The 16,394-nt window shown below is 36.9% G+C and overlaps 1 protein-coding gene across 2 annotated transcripts in view; it reads left to right on the top strand.

Moving 5' to 3' along the window:
- The window catches only part of USP47 (ubiquitin specific peptidase 47), a 105,113-nt gene that overhangs the window by 16,890 nt on the left and 71,829 nt on the right, over positions 1–16,394 (top strand). The window contains exon 2 of one of the 2 annotated variants that reach the window (XM_040258370.1): positions 15,030–15,089. The exons of the other annotated variant lie outside the window; for it this stretch is intronic. Coding sequence (XP_040114304.1) covers positions 15,030–15,089 — 60 coding nt within the window. The remainder of the gene's footprint in view (positions 1–15,029; positions 15,090–16,394) is intronic. 2 annotated transcript variants of the gene reach the window in all.

Genomic DNA, 16,394 nt, shown 5'->3' with positions numbered 1-16,394 from the left:
TGACAGAAAGTTTGGGGTAAATGCATGGCGTGCCTGGGGTGAATGAGAGAAGATGGTTCTGCAGATTGTGTCTTAAAATTCTAAAGGCTTTGTATGCATAAAAGAATTTAGGTTTTTATTGTGTAGACATGAGTGGGCAGGAATTTTTTTTTTTTTTTTTTTGGCAGAAAAAGTTAACAGATTTGTTTATGATTGTTATAAGCAAATTCATTGAAACTGGTTCGTTGAAACATTGTTTACTTGCATGAATGTTTTGTGTCCCTGCATTAGTATTAAACATTTACACACATGAAAATGGGGCAAAGTGGAATTTGCTCTAATACCTATTCTCTCACCTGCTTGTTTTCACACCCCCCCCCCATTTGCAGTCATATAACTAGGTACTTTTTTTTGGTTGGTTGTTTTTTTAAGAATAAAATGTTTGCCTTTGTAATGCATCTTAAGTGCATTCTCCACATATGAATCATGCTGGGTGCATATCCTTTGGCATAGTAGTTACATATTTGATACGGATAACACGCAGGTAGGCATTTTCAAATAGGCTAACTAGATAGGTCTCATTTGCCTCCAGAAATGTGAAGGTATCTGCACTTTGGTAGTGTAGATTTGGTTTGAAGTCCTGAACATTTTCTCACACTTGATGCTGGAAGGGAAGTTTGCAAGTGAGAAGTTACATGTGCTTCCAATCTTCAGCGACAGCCACTGTATGATGCTTATGAAAATGTGGTTTTTTCACCTTTTCAGTATAAGGCATGTTCTTGTGAGCTACATTTGTAGCTGGTTGCTTTCTTGAGTGCTTTACAGGCATTTGTCTTGGTATGTATGTATGTGAAAGTCGTTCAGTCGTGTTCAGCTTCTTGTGACCCCAAAGACTGTAGCCTGACAGGCGACTCCCTCCATGGGATTTTCCAGGCAAGAATACTGGAGTGGGTTGCCATTTCCTTCTCCAGGGGATCTTCCCTGTCCAGGGATCGAACTCAGGTCTCCTGCACTGCAGGCACACTCTTTACTGTCTGAGCCGCCAGGGAAGCTCGAGGAGCCCTGTATAGAGAACTCCCTATTTACCTAGCTTTTTTCCAGCAGCTTTTCTAGGCTAGAAGTGGTACTGATACTAGACTGTTGACTGGTAGCAGCCACCGCAGCAGCAGCTAAGAACACTAACAAGGAATGTTTTTAATTAGGGAATTAATTAAATCTTCCCAAGGGTTTCCCCAATGCTCCAAATAAAATTTTACCAGAAGGAGCTCTTGATTACAACCCCAGTTCCAGGTTGCATTAAAAAGTAGAATTTTTGTATGACTTATCCAACAAAAGATATGTATGGCTTTTGCAAATACACGAAAACTCTCTATGAATTCATGTACATTTCTTCTATTTTATAGCTAAAAATGTCTACCCTTTTAGGTGTTTAGGTATTTTCATTTTGTTGCCTTTAAGTTTACACACAGTTGTGTAATTTATTACTTTGTTTATAGCACTTTGTGATAATGAAAGGAAATAGGTGAAAAATTAGATACATAACAGTGAAATCTCTTATTAAAAGACATCTAAGAAATATCTTTGCTTTAATTTTGACATTCTAAATTCACATCTTGAAATATTTGTTTACTATTACATGATTTACCATTAACATAACCCAAATGTGATTTAAAGAATTCTAAGAAAAATAGACATTGATACAGAAAATTCTTCTACACCTCAGAATAGGATTTAACACTGAAAGGGAGGTAGTAGTCAGGTATTACAGATCCTTCATTTTTAGGGAAAGAAGCATGAAGGCTATAAAAGCTCCATAACTTAATGTCTCAGGTAGTGGAAGAGCTAGAATGAGACTTTTTTAAAAAAGTCAGGCTTATTGATGTATAATTTATATACAGTAAAATTTGCCCCTTTAAAAGAATGTACAGTTTTATGAATTTTGACAAGCTTACACAATTGTATAATCACCTTCACAATCAAGATATAAAACATTTTCATCACCTTAAAAAAAGTTTTCTCATGCCTCTTGTAATTAACACCATCTGCCACCTCCAGGCCTTGCAACCGCTGATGTGTTTCCTGCCTTCATGTTTTACCTTTCCTTATGTAACTGGAATTCAAGTAGTATGTAGCATTTGGGGCCTGACTTCTTCCTAGCATAAACCTATGAGGTTTATCTATGTTAATCGCTTGTGTCAGCAGGCTTCCTTTTTATTGTCCAGTGCCACAGTTGTTTATCCATTTATTAACTGACGGATATTTGGGTTATTTCCAGTTTGGGGTGATTGTGAATAAGCTGCTACAGATATTTGTGTACAGCTTTTCTTTTGGTAGACAAATGTCTTCTTATGGTAAGTGCATGTTTAACTTCATAAGAAACTCCCAAATTCTTTCCTGAAATGGCTGTACCATTTTGCATTCCATTCAGCAATGTATGCACGTTCTAATTGCTCTGCCTCCAGGGTGGTACTTGGCAATGTCAGTATTTTTCTGTTTAATTTTTTAACCATTCTAGTTAGTGTGTAGTGATCTCTGTGGTTTGAATTTGCGTTTCTATAATGACTAATGATGTAGAGTATCTTTTCTTGTGCTTGAGGTTTTTTACTAATTCTGATTTTTTTTTTAAAAAATCATATTTTAATTGAATATTACATATTTAAAGTTTTGCTAGTACTGCTAGGAGAGAGAGGAGTAAAAAGAGTACTTATTCTTAAGAGAGTTGGTAATTTACATAGAGAAAACTAGCCATTGTATTCAAAGTATGACTAATTTTGATAGACTCCTTAAAGAGGTTCATATGTTAGCTGATTGGTAGAGAGAATAACAGTTTGGGAATCAGAAAATTCATTGGTTTGACTTTGCCTTATTAATTGCTTATCCTTTCTGGGTCTTTTCTTCTTTTTTCTTTATCTCTGAAATGAGGGATTTGTCTCTAAATTATGGACTTTGCTGCTGGCACAAACAGAGAAATCTACTTGCAATGCAGGAGACCCAGGTTCAGTCCCTGGGTTGGGAAGATCCACTGGAGAAGGGAATGAGGGATTTGTCTCTATAAATCAACATAAATTTTTCGGTAGTAGGGTTTTTTGTTTTTCTTTTTTTGCTGCTTTTTCAGTAGTAGGTTTTTAAACTTTGTAAGAAGGCTGTGCAATCAAGAAAACAAAAGATGCTTGGAGATTTTCCCTGTCTGATGAAATTTCTGTTACTCAAAAAAGATCTTCTGAAATTGTAAATAATATAAATCATAAGTATTTTTGTTGTTGAGAATTATATAGTAAGTCTGTTATAAGGAGGGTAACTGATAGTTCTAGGATAATATATTTTGTATGATTTTATGATATATTTTATTATTATAATTTATAGAGCATTTTCAGCATATTCTCTCTTTTGATTTTTGGTAAAACTCTTTGTGGACCCTGCGAGTCAGAATAAGTGACTTGCATAGGATTACACAGCTAAAAGGGAAGTAGCCACCTTGACTTAAGGGTTCTAGACTAGCGTTTTTGCATCTGCACCACATTACTCTGCACTGTAGACTAGTCCAATAGGAAATAAAGTCTTTAAATAGTATTAAATAACCTTAATTTTTTTTTTAGTTGACAATTTCATGTTCAGAGTATTATAAAGTTTATTATCCATGCTTCTAAATAAAAAGCATGATTACAGATAATATAACAAGCTACTCTGATTTAGTAATAATGCAGTGGAACATTTCAAGACTTGTAAACAAGTCAGCTGTATCACAAGCTGAGTCACTGCTTATCAAAACAGCCTACTCACAGAAGAAAACTTAGCTGTAATCAAAAATAAAGATAACAGGAATAGTAAAGGACAAACTGTACATCCTCTAGAGAGTAGTTTGTTTAGTTTCTGAGGTTACCAGAACATTAGTGGGTTACCAGTTAACAGTAGTATAACAACAATTAAATGAGTATGGCAAAAGTGGGAGTAGTTTAGGATAAAAGTGAGAGGAAAAATACTGCTATTATAATTTTAATGACACAAATATTTCAACATTATGAAGTCATCAGAAAATTTGTATTTCTTAAGAGATCTGTGTTCGTATGGGACCCTAAGCATGTCACTTAAGGTTTCTGAATTTCTTGTACATCTATAAAGTAAAGAGCTTGATCTGATGTCCAAAGGTCCATCCATCTTTAAATATGTATTATAGTTCCATGTTGTGTGTGGTGAATCATCTGATTGATTGCCTCTTAACTGTCAAATTAAATATATTATCAAACTTCCTTTTAAATAGTTAAAAGCCCTTGCAATAAAGAAATTTTTTAAAATCAGTTCGGAAACTTTCCAGAGTTTACAAAATCAATTCAACTTTTAAAAATTTACTTACAAGTTTTAAGAGCACACTGTGCTTCCAAAAGCATCAGCTATAATGTATTATGAAGTTATTTTCCTGAATGAATATATTTTGTTTAGAGAATTCCCTATAGGACTTAGAATAGGAAATGTGGTATATTTAAATGGTAACTATTAAAAATTTCAGAATACCTATATATACATGAGAAGTTGCTGAAGAACTCAGCACGGTCGTTAGGCATTTGAAGCAAATTGGAAAGGTGAAAAAACCTGATAAGTGAGCTGACGGAAAATTAAAAAAAAAAAATCGTTGTTTAAGTTGTCACCTTATTCTGTGCAACAGCAATGAACGACTGATTTCTTGATTGGATTGTGAAGTGCAACAAAAAGTGGATTTTATACGACAGCCGGTGGTGACCAGCTCAGTGGTTGGACTGAGAAGCTCCAGAGCACTTCCCAAAGCCAAACTCGCACCAAGAAAAGGGTCATGGTCACTGTTCAGTGCTCTGCTGCCCGTCTGATCTATGACAGTTTTCTGAATCCTGGTGAAACCATTACGTCCGAGAAGTATGGTCAGCAAATCTCTGAGATGCACCAAAAACTGCCAACACCTGCAGCTGACATTTGTCAGCAGAATGGGCCCAATAACTGACTGCATGTCACACAACCAGTGCTTCAAAAGTTGAAATTGGGCTGCAAGGTTTTGCCTCATCCGCCATATTCACCTGACCTCTCACCAACCAACTACCATTTTTTCAAGTATCTTGACAACTTTTTGCAGGGAAAATGCTTCCACAACCAGCAAGAGGCAGAAAATGCTTTCCAAGAGTTCGTCAAATCCCAAAGCACAGGTTTTTAATGCTATAGGAATAAACAAACTTATTTCTTGATAGCAAAATTTGTTGATTGTAATGGTTCCTATTTTGATTAATAAAGATGTGTTTGAACCTAGTTATAATAATTTAAAATTCATGGTCCAAAACCACAGTTACTTTTTCACCAACCTAAATATCGTTGTTAGTCACCAAGTCAAGTCACCTCTTTTGTGATCTTTTGGAGTGTAGCCTGCCAGGCTCCTCTGTCCATGGGATTTCCCAAGCAAGAGTACTGGAATTGGTTGTCATTTCATTCTCTAGAAGATCTCCCATTCCAGGATCAAACCCATGTCTCCTGCATTGCAGGAGGATTTACCACTGAGCCACCAGGGAAGCCCTACATGTATGTATATATACACTCAAATTATTTGAAAATCCTTAATCAATAAGCAAAAATAAATTTTTTGTTGTTTAAAAGAAAAAAATAGGAATTAATTTCATGTTCATATATATTTACATATATCCATAATATATTTCATGCATATTATGTGTGTAATACAGAACCATTGGAAACCCAGTTTGCAGACAGTTTTTGCTGCTTCCACAATTTAGTCATAATTTCTCTTTTAATTTTATATTTTAAAAAATTGTGGTAAAATGTACATAGCATAAAATTTCCCATCAAACATTTTTAAGTGTACAATTCAGGGATATTAAGTACATTAACGTCATTGTGCTACTTAACATCATCCATCCACAGAAATCTTTTCATCTTGCAAAACTGTGCTCGTTTAACAATAACTTCTATTCCCCTACTCACTTCCCCTTCTCAGTCTCTGCCAACCACCATTCTGCTTTCTCTCTCAATGAATTTGACCATTCTAGGTACTTCATGTAAGTGGAAACATACTATATTTGTCATTTTATGACAGAGTTATTTCTCTTAGCATAATTTCCTCATGGTTTGTCCATTTTGTAGGATATGTCATATTATTCCTCTGTTTGTATGTATTACATTTGTTCCCACTTGTCCACCGATGGGACTCTTGGGTTGCTTCTACCTTTTGGCCGTAGTGAATAATGCTGTTATGAACATGGGTGTACAAATATCTGAGCCCTTGCTCTCCGTTCTTTTGGTTATATATGCAGAAGTGAAATGACCAGATCAGTAGGCAGTTTTAGCACTCATAGAAGGTCACATTTTTAAAAAAACTTTGTGAACCAAAATGTTGTAGGTTAAATTTGATTTTGCAGCATAGTTAGTGGAATGACAGGAGACTTGACATCCATGATGTGTAGCTTTTTATGGAAACAAGCCAACCATCACATTGAGTCATTTCTGAATCATTAATGTAGTTTAGAGTTTCGCACGGGTGTTGGCGGCACTAGTGGTAAAGAATCCACCTGCCAGTGCAGGAGACATAAGAGACTCAGGTTTGATCCCTGGTCAGGAAGATCCCTTGGAGGAGGGCATGGCAACCTACTCCAGTATCTTGCCTGGAGAATCCCGTGGACACAGGAGCCTGGCAGGCTCCTTAGGGTTGCAGAGAGTCAGACGTGACTGAAGTGACTGAGCATGCAAGCATGTTATCAAGGTAATACTCTAATTACTTATATAAAATAGCACATATATTATCATAGAATATGCTATTCGTATTTTATTTTAAATACAAAATGACTTCTTAATATTCTAATCATTTCTGTTTAGAGAACTTCCTTTAGCAGTTCTTCTAGGGTAGGTCTCTCCACAACAAATCCCTTAGTTTTCCTTCATCTGAAAATGTTTTGGTTTTCCTGTCATTCCTGAAGGATATTTTTGCTGGAAACAGAATTCTGAACTGGCAGTCCTTTTCTTTCAGCACTTGGAAAATATTGTATCTCTGTCATTTCTGATGAGAAACATGCTGCATTTGATTGTTTTGCCCTCATAGATGATGTTTCTCTCTCACTACTTTCAAAATCTTCCTCTTTGTCTTTAGTTTTCAAGGAGCTTGATTAAGATGTGTCTTTCTGTAATTTTCTTTGGGTTTATCCTCTTTGGGATTCACTCAGCTTCTTGATTATGTAGTTTTATTATGTCTTTTGCATTTTGCATTTTTTCTTTTTGGCCATACTGTGCAATTCTTGGGATCTTAGTTTTCCCAACTGGGGACTGAATCCAGGCCCAGACAATGAAAGAGCCAGAATCCTAACTATTGGACCACAGGGAACTCCCTGTCTTTTTCAAATTTGGGATGATTTCGGCCATTACTTCTTTGAATGCTTTTTTAGGCTCACTCTCTTCTTTGCTTACAGGACTTGGGTTATACAAATATTAGATCTTTTGTTTGCAGTCCTGCAGTGACAGATCTTTTTTCTAGAAATTCTGTTTGGTGCTTTTAGAAGTCTGCTAATTATCCATTCGTCTGTTGATGGAAGTCTACATTGCTCCCGTGTCCTGGCTATTGTAAATAGTGCTGCAGTGAACCTTGGGGTACATGTGTCTTTTTCAGTTATGGTTTTCTCCAAGTATATGCCCAGTAGTGGAATAAAGAAGTTGTGGTATATGTATAAAAATGGAGTATTACTCCATTTATAAACAGCTGTAAAGAGGAAGAAATTTGAGTCCGTTCTCATGAGGTGGATAAATCTGGAGCCTGTTATACAGAGTGAAGTAAGTCAGAAAGAGAAAAGCAAATATCATATATTAACACATATCTATGGAGTCTAGAAAAATGATGAACGTATATGCAGGTCAGGAATAGAGATGCAGACATAGAGAACAGACTTGGGACACAGCAGGGAAAGGAGAGGGCGGGCCAGATTGAAAGAGTAACATACACATCACCACATGTGAAATAGAGAGCGAGTGGGAAGTTAGCCATGTAATCCAGGGAGCTCAACCCAGTAATCGTGACATCCAGAGGGGTGGGATGGGGTGGGACATGGGAGGGAGGTTCCAGAGGGAGGGGACATATGTATACTTATAACTGATTTACTTTGTTGTATGGCAGAAATGAACACAACATTGTAAAACAATTATCCTCCAGTTAAAAATAAATTTTAAGAAAAGTCTGCTAATGTCAACATCTACTCATGAGTTCAAAGGTCTTTGTTATTTCTTGAAACCTGTTATACATGTTTCTTTTTATAATTTTTTATAATGTTTTATAATGTTGAAACTATCAAGTTTCAAACTTTCTTTTTTTAAAATTTATTTTACTTTTTGGCTATGCTGGGTCTTCATTGCCACACGAGCTTTTCTCTAGTTGTCGTGAGCAAGGGTTACTCGCTAGTTGCAGTGTGTAAGCTTCTGATTGCAGTAGTTTCTCTTGGGCTCTCGGGTGCACAGGCTTCAGTAGTTGTGCCTCCTGGACTCTAGAGCACAGGTTCAGTACTTGTGGCCCTCGGGCTTAGTTGCTCTGTGGCATGTCAGATCCTCCCAGACCAGGAATAGAACCCCTGACTCCTGCATTGGCAGGTGGATTCTTTACCACTGAGCCACCAAGGAAGCCCCTGTTGCTGATAGTTTCAATATTGAAAATGTTTTCGTATGTCATGGCTGTGTTTTATTCCTTGCTGACCCTCATGATTCCTTTTTCATTATATATTTAGTGGTTTAAAAATTTTTTGGAGCTGTTCATTTGTCTTGTGATTATGAGAATACTTTAAAAAAATTTCTTTCTTTAATTTATTGGGCTGTGCTGGGTGTTAAGTGTGGCATACAGGATCTTTGGTCTTTGTCACATCACGTGGGGTTGTGGCATGTGGGATCTAGTTCTCTGACTACAGATCGAACCTAGTCCCTCTGCATTGTGAGCACAGAGTCTTAGCCACTGGGTCGATAGGGAAGTCCCAAGAATAATTTTTATGGAAATTGTTTGAGCTCTGGAATACAGATAGCTTCTTCCAGAAGAAAACTGTGACTGTTTCTGCCATTTATCTCAGAGTACTACAATTCTAGAACCATTTTCAAAGTAATTTTTTTTTTTTTTTTTTTTTTTACTGCCCAGATAGTGTGAATTGGGATTGTAACCAGCCTGAGGGCCACATTCTCAGGAGTAACACCCCTGTTCCACTCCAAGATAAAACAGGCCATCCTCTTTTAGTATCTAGGAAAAGAGAGGTAGAAGAGTAGTAGAATAGGCAGGTGTATTATTTTTAAATTAAGCTTTCAATTTAGAGTTAATTGTCGATTCACCTGTAGTTCTGAGAAATAAAAAGGAGACATTGTGTACTGTTTACCCAGTTCCCTCTAATGGTAATATCAAGTAAACTGTAGTACAATATAACAGTCAAGATATTTGCATTGATACAGTCAAGATACAGCACATTTTCATCTCCCCAGGGTCTCTCACGATGCCCTTTTACAGCTACACTCACTCTTCTCCCAGTCCAGCCCCTTTAATTCCTGGCAATCACTGATCTGTTTTCCATTTCTATATTTGATCATTTCAAAAATGTTGTATAGGTTTACAGTTGCTTGTCCTTTGTATTTCTGTGATGTCAGTTGTAACTTCTCCTTTTTCATTTCTAACTTTATTGATTTGACCCCTCTCCTTTTTTTTCTTAATGATTCTGGCTAAAGGTTTATCAATGGCAACCCACTCCAGTACTCTTGCCTGGAAAATCCCAGGGATGGAGGAGCCTGGTAGGCTGCCGTCTATGGGGTTGCACAGGGTCGGACACGACTGAGGTGACTTAGCAAAGGTTTATCAGTTTCATTTATCTTTTCAGAGAACCAAGTTTTAATTTCATTACTCTTTCTGTTGTTTTCTTTGTCTCTAATTCTTTTATTTTTGCTCTCGTCTTTATGATTTCTTTCCTTCCACTAGTGTTTGACTTTGTTTGTTCTTTAGTTGCTTTGGATAAGGGTAGGTTGTTGATTTGAGATTTTCCTTGTTTCCTGACGTAGGATTGTATTGCTGTGAATCTCCCTCTTAAAACTGCATTTGCTGTGTTTCAGAGTGTTTGGATCATTGTGTTTTCATTTTCATTTGTCTCCAAGTATTTTTTATTTCCTCTTTGATTTCTTCAGTGACCCATTAGTTGTTTAGTAACATGTTGTTTAGCCTTCATGTGTCTGTTTTTTTCTGTAGTTTTTTTCGTTTAGTTGATTTCTAATCATTAGTGTTGTGGTCTGAGAAGATGCTTCATATGATGTCAGTTTTCTTAGATTTACCGAGATTTGCTTTGTGGCCCAGCATATGATCTATCCTGGAGAATGTTCCTTGTGCACTTAAGAAGAATGGGTATTCTGCTGCTTTTGGATGGAATGTTCTATAATGATCCATTAGTCCATCTGATCTAATTCATCATTTAAAGCCTGTTTTTCCATATTGATTTTCTGTTTGTATGATCTGTCCACTGATATAAAAAGCCCCCCACTATTATCGTGTTACTGTCCATTTTTCCTTTTATGGCTTGCCTTATATATTGAGGTGCTCCTGTGCTGGTTGCATAGATATTGATGATTTCTGATTTATATCTTCTTAGATTGATCCCTTGATCATTATGTAGTGTCCTTCTTTTTATCTCACAATAGTCTTTATTTTAAAGTCTATTTTGTCTGATTTGAGTATTGCTACTCCAGCTTCCTGGAGCTTGTTCTTGTCCCTCTGGTGGGTATGGCGTGTTAGGGGGTGTGTTTAGAGGTGGCTGTGCCTTCAGGACAGACTTTAGGCAGCCTGTCTGCTGATGAGTGGTACGGTGTTCCCACCCTGTTGGTTGTTTAGCTTGAGGGGGTCTCAGTACTGTAGACTGCAGGCTGTTAGACGGGGTCAGGTCTCTGTGCCAAAATGGTGACCTACAGGAGAGTTCACACTGATGTATATTCCCTGGGGCCTCTGCCACCAGTGTCTTTGCTCCCGCAGTGAGCCACAGTCAACCTGCGCCTCCCCAAGAGAGCCTTTAACATCTGCAGGCGCATCTGGCACAGGCTCCCAGGGAGTCACTGCCTTGCCCTGTTCTAGTGCATGTGAAATCTTGTGTGCACCGTCCAAGAGTGGAGCCTCTGTTTCCCCCAGAGCCATGCAGCTCCTGCATTCAGACCCTGCTGGTCTTCAAAGCCAGATGCACTGGGGGACGCGCCCAATGCCAGACCCCCAGGCTGAGGAGCTTGATGGGAGGCTCAGAACTCACTCCTGTAGGAGAACCTCTGAAATACAAGTATCCTTCGGTTTGTGGGTCATCAAATGGTCGGTATGGGATTTAATTATATTGTGAAAGCACCCCTCTTACCATCTCACTGTGGCTCTTGTTTGTCTTTGGATGTAGAGTATCATTTTTTTTGTAGGTTCCAGTCTTTTTTGTCGATGGTCATTCAGCAGTTAGTTGTGATTTGGGGTTTCCATGAGAGGACGTGAGTGCAGTTCCTTCTACTCTGCCATCTTGTCTCCTCCTGAGTTGAATCTTTAATATATCTTTCATTTGTTTCCTTTTACATACTTCCCTGTGGCTTCTTAAAATACAGAATATAGTTTAAAACTTTTTATATTCTTGCCTACTAATTATATCATCTGTATTATATCTGGGTTGATTTTTATTGATTTTTCTACTCATTAGGGATGGGTCATCATTTCCTACTTTGATGCATGCCTCTTAATTTTAAATTGGATTCCAAACGCTGATTTTTATGTTGATGAGTGCTGGGTATATTATTTCCATAGATATTCTTGAGCTTTGTTCTCTGACAATGTGAATTTACTTGTAAACATTTTGAGCCTTTTGAGGCTTGCTTTTTAGTATTTTAAGATTGACCCAGAATAGCCTTTATTGTATTTTTATTTTTTTATTTACTTTTGGCTGTGCTGGTACTTTGTTGCTGCTCCGGCTTTTCTCTAGTTGTGGCAAGCAGGGGCTACTCCTCATTGCAGTTTGTGGGGCTTCTCATTCTTGTTGCGAAGCACGGACTCTAGGACACGTGGGCTCAATAGTTGCGGTTCTCAGGCTCTAGAACACAAGCTCAGTAATTGTGGCACACAGCCTTAGTTGCTCTGCAGCATGTGGGATCTTCTTGGACTAGGGATTGAATCTGCGTCTCCACCATTGGCAGGCGGATTCTTTACCACTGAGCCACGAAGGAAGCCCCCCAGAATAACCTTTAGATTAGGCCTGATTTGGTTCCACTGCTGAGACAGTACTCTTCTGTCTGGTCTTATCTGATGCCTGTGTATTATGGTTTTCTTTTTACTCTGGCTGGTGGGAACTGAAGTGAGCTCAGGGATTCTTTCCTTGGTTCTTTGCCTGGCCTAGGTAGATTCTTCACATGTATATGTTGATGAGTACTCCACTGAATACTCAGGGAGGACCATTACATATCTCTGGAGCATGCCATTTGCACATCTTTCATCTCTTCAGTATTCTGCTCTGTAAATTCTCGCTGAATTGGCCCGCTTGAATTTCTAACCTCTTCTTTTCAGCTCAGGGAGATTGCTGAACTCTGGCTGGGTTCTTCTGCCAAAGTAGTTTACCTTGTTTGTTTCTGTTTCCACAGGGATCACTGTCCTGTGTTATCTTTACTTAATATTTTTAAACTATTGTTTCATATATTTCATCTCTTCTTTTTAGTTGTTTAAGGTGGAGAAGGTTAATCCAGTCTGCTGTTTCATTTTGGCTCATAGTGGAAGTTTTTTGGAGTTAACAATAAATAATAACATAAATATATCAAGTGGCTAAAGTGCTGTGGAGAAACCTGAAGCAAGAAAGGGAGGTGAAGAGGATTGCAATTTTAAATTGAATGGTGAGAACAGAGTTTGAGAAATTGGCTCTTTTGATTATCTTTTGCGCACCCACACACTTAATGACTTTTGCTCATGGATGTGCAACTTGGGCAAACCTGGACAGGGACAGCTTGTTCTGCTCTGCTTGGCGTCAGTTGGGGCATCTGAAAGTCTGGGGGCTGGAATCATCTGAATGCTTCCTCACATGTATGGTGTTTGATGCTAGTTGCCAGATGGCATCTCAGTTGGACTGTGGTTAGAACATCTACACATGACCTTCTCATATGGCTGCTTGGCTCCTACACAGCATAGTGGCCAGATTCCAAGGATGAGCATCTGAGGGAAAGCCAGGAAGAAGCTTTACTGCCTTTTCTAACCCAATCTTGAAAGTAATGTTATGTATCATAGAAAGTCACACCTGCTAGCCCATATTAAAAGGAACTGGAATTAGACCCCTAATCTTGCTGGGAGGCATGTCAAAGAATTTGTGGACCACCGCACATCACTTCCTGGCCTTTTGGGTAAGATCAAGTGTAAAGCCACCACAGTGATAATTTGTGAAAAGAAGGTAAGGTTATCTAAAGGAAGAGCATCACATGTACAGTGTACAGAAATAGAAAGATTCTGAGGCTAGTGGTTACCTGATGCCTTAGATTTGTTTATTGCTGAATTTCCTTGTGCAATGTCCACTCCTTGAAGGCAAGGGCTTTTATTCACTGCTATTTTCTCAGCACTTAAAACATTGTTTGACAGATAGTTGTAGTTTAATTCTTATTTGTGGAAGAAATACTCAGCCTATTGGTGCCAGGTATCAAAAAATCATAAAAATGAATATGTAATCTTTGATATACTAATTCTTTCTTTAGGCCGTAATCTTCGGGGAAAACTGTACAAATAAGCAAAGCAATAGCGGAAATTTGAAAGTGTCTGAATGTCCATTAACAGAAGAGTTAAATAAATTTTGATTGGACTGTATAATGGAACACTGCAGTTTTCAAACTCAGTGTTTTGGCCCAGAAAGATGAGTGAGTGTTGAGGGGAAAGGAACAGAATTTAAATGATGGTGTTCAGAATGATTCTTTTGGTTAATAGTTTTTAATATGCGTAGAATGGAGAGGATCTAATAGGATGTATATCAAATTGTTAATAAGTGCTATAGGAGTTATTTTAGACTTGCTTGTCAAAAAATATGTACTACCATTATAGTAGAAACATTTCTATTGTAAAAGAAAACAGTAAAAATTTTTAATGATGTAGAATAGTATCTAAGCTACTGTGAATGCCCAACTCTTTGTGATCCCATGGACTGCAGCCTACCACGCTCCTCTATCCATGGGATTTTCCAGGCAAGGATACTGGAGTGGTTTGCCATTTCTTTCTCCAGGGAGATCTTCCCAACCCAGGGATCGAACCCAGGTCTCCTGCACTGCAGGCAGATTCTTTACCGACTGAGCTACCAGGGAAGCCTGTGAATGATAAAAAGCACCTTTTGAAACAATATGTTGGTTTCCTTTTATTAATTAAAGAAGGTGGAGAAAAACAAAATTGATACAGAAAAAGTATGGAATGTTAAACCAAGATTTTTCAAGAGATTATGTCTTGATTATAGGTTATCCTATAGACAACTGGTATAGACTTCTACTTATAAGTTCTGAATGTAATATACAGTGTGATAACTGTAGTTAACAATACTGTATGGTATAATGGAAAATTGTTAAGATAACAGGACTTAAAAGTTCTCATCACAGGGATAAAAAAATTGTAACTATTGTCAGATAATAGGTATTAACTAAACTTACTGTAGTAATTAATCATTTTGGAATATATACTTTTATCAAGTCATTATGTTGTACACCTTAAAACTGTTACAGTTATACATTAATTATATCTCAATAAAACTAGGAAAATATGTGACTTAGAACATTTGATTTATACACAGTTACAAAGCTACCACTCTTTGTTAAAATGTGGTTGTTTTCCATGTTAATATTATATTTATCACCATAACATAGGCTTTGAGTAACTTTCAAGAGTAATTGAGGCTTAAGATTAAAATTACAAATATAATTTATGCATAAAATCTTAGATGGTGTAGTAATACTTTAATTCACACATTTTGCTGCAAAAATGCCTTTAGGTTAATTGTTCTCATTTCACTGTCTTATCTTTTTATTTTAAAGAAATGATTTGTAATTTATTTTGTTCTTATATACCATAGGATGTGTTTTGGAGATGCAGACAAAATATCTTTGATGAAATGAAGAAGAAATTTTTACAGGTAGACTGCTGATGTAATTGCTTTAGTGTGATAATCAGCAGAGCAAGTAACAGCATGTTAGTATTTTTGTTTAATAACAAGGCATGTCTGAAGTTTTTTGGTTGCCTATTTTACTTCTACCTGATTTTAATAACAAGTCACCTTAAATGAATATATGTCTGATAGCACCTTGTCTTTAACAAATGAATGAGGTGGGAAAATGATGTAAAAAACTATAGAACCCTTTGTTTTGACTTTTGGGTATAGTAGTTGTCTGTTCTATATAGATATATTTATTTTCTAAAATATTGATAGTGCTGAGATTAAGTCATTTAATAATTTACAGAGTCAAGACCCAGAAATCTTAACTTGAAAACTTAAATAGAAATTAAAAACAACCTGTATGCACTGGAAACTTAAACATTCCTCTGATGTAGCATCCCATTCTAACCTTTACTTAATACCTCATTTCACTCAGACCCCTTTATCTCTAGGCTCAAGGTTCTTTATTTAATTTCTTCTATTCTCTCCAGGTGATCTGTGGCAAGAGACCACTTAGAAAATACATTAGAGTTTGGTGGGGAGTTGGAATAAAATGGAGGGAAGATCTTAAAAATAATCTTTTTCTCGTTTAAGACTCCCAGCACTATCCCAGGAATTGTTACTTGTTAAGTTAGAAACAGACAATCTGAATGAAGCTGATAAATTTAATAAATTTCAGTCAGCAAAAATATTTACACCATCAGTTGTTTTTTCCAGTTTGTGGCAGTGTATTAACCATGAACTGTGGATACCCAGAAGGGTAATTTTTTAAGGCCTCATTTCTTAGTTCATAGCAGTTTCTTTATCAAGAAGTAGAAAAATGTACTCTGTGTGTGTGTGTGTATGTATTTTTAAGTTTATAACCATAGTATAACATTGAAAAGAAGAAAGTCCTCAGAGAAGATGGGTTGACAGATTTAGAGGTGTAGAGGTCCTTTCTTAATATTTTAAAATTCTTCATAAATTAGTTTTTTTTCTTAGAAAAATCTTAATCTTGATAGCTTTGAATTTTGTTTGATATTAACTTTTCTGTGTGTGAACACCATTTTGAATATATGCATTAATTATGCACCTTGTTTTGTGTTTTTTAGTAAGAAATACGTAGGAGTTTTTTTTAATGAAACAAATATTATGATATTAACTTCATAGAACACAGATTTGAACTTAGAACTGTTCAGAATGCCAAGAATAGGAGATAAGATGACATGAGAGGCACACATCCCTTTAGCAGACTCAGAGATTCTTAGGCAGAAGGACTGTCTGTGTCGACCACTTCTAGATGTT

The sequence above is a fragment of the Oryx dammah genome, unplaced genomic scaffold (genome assembly GCF_014754425.2).
Source record: "Oryx dammah isolate SB20612 unplaced genomic scaffold, SCBI_Odam_1.1 HiC_scaffold_17, whole genome shotgun sequence".
Lineage (NCBI taxonomy): Eukaryota > Metazoa > Chordata > Mammalia > Artiodactyla > Bovidae > Oryx > Oryx dammah.
Note: the sequence above shows the minus strand (reverse complement) of the source record. Positions and strands in the feature narration are given on the sequence as shown.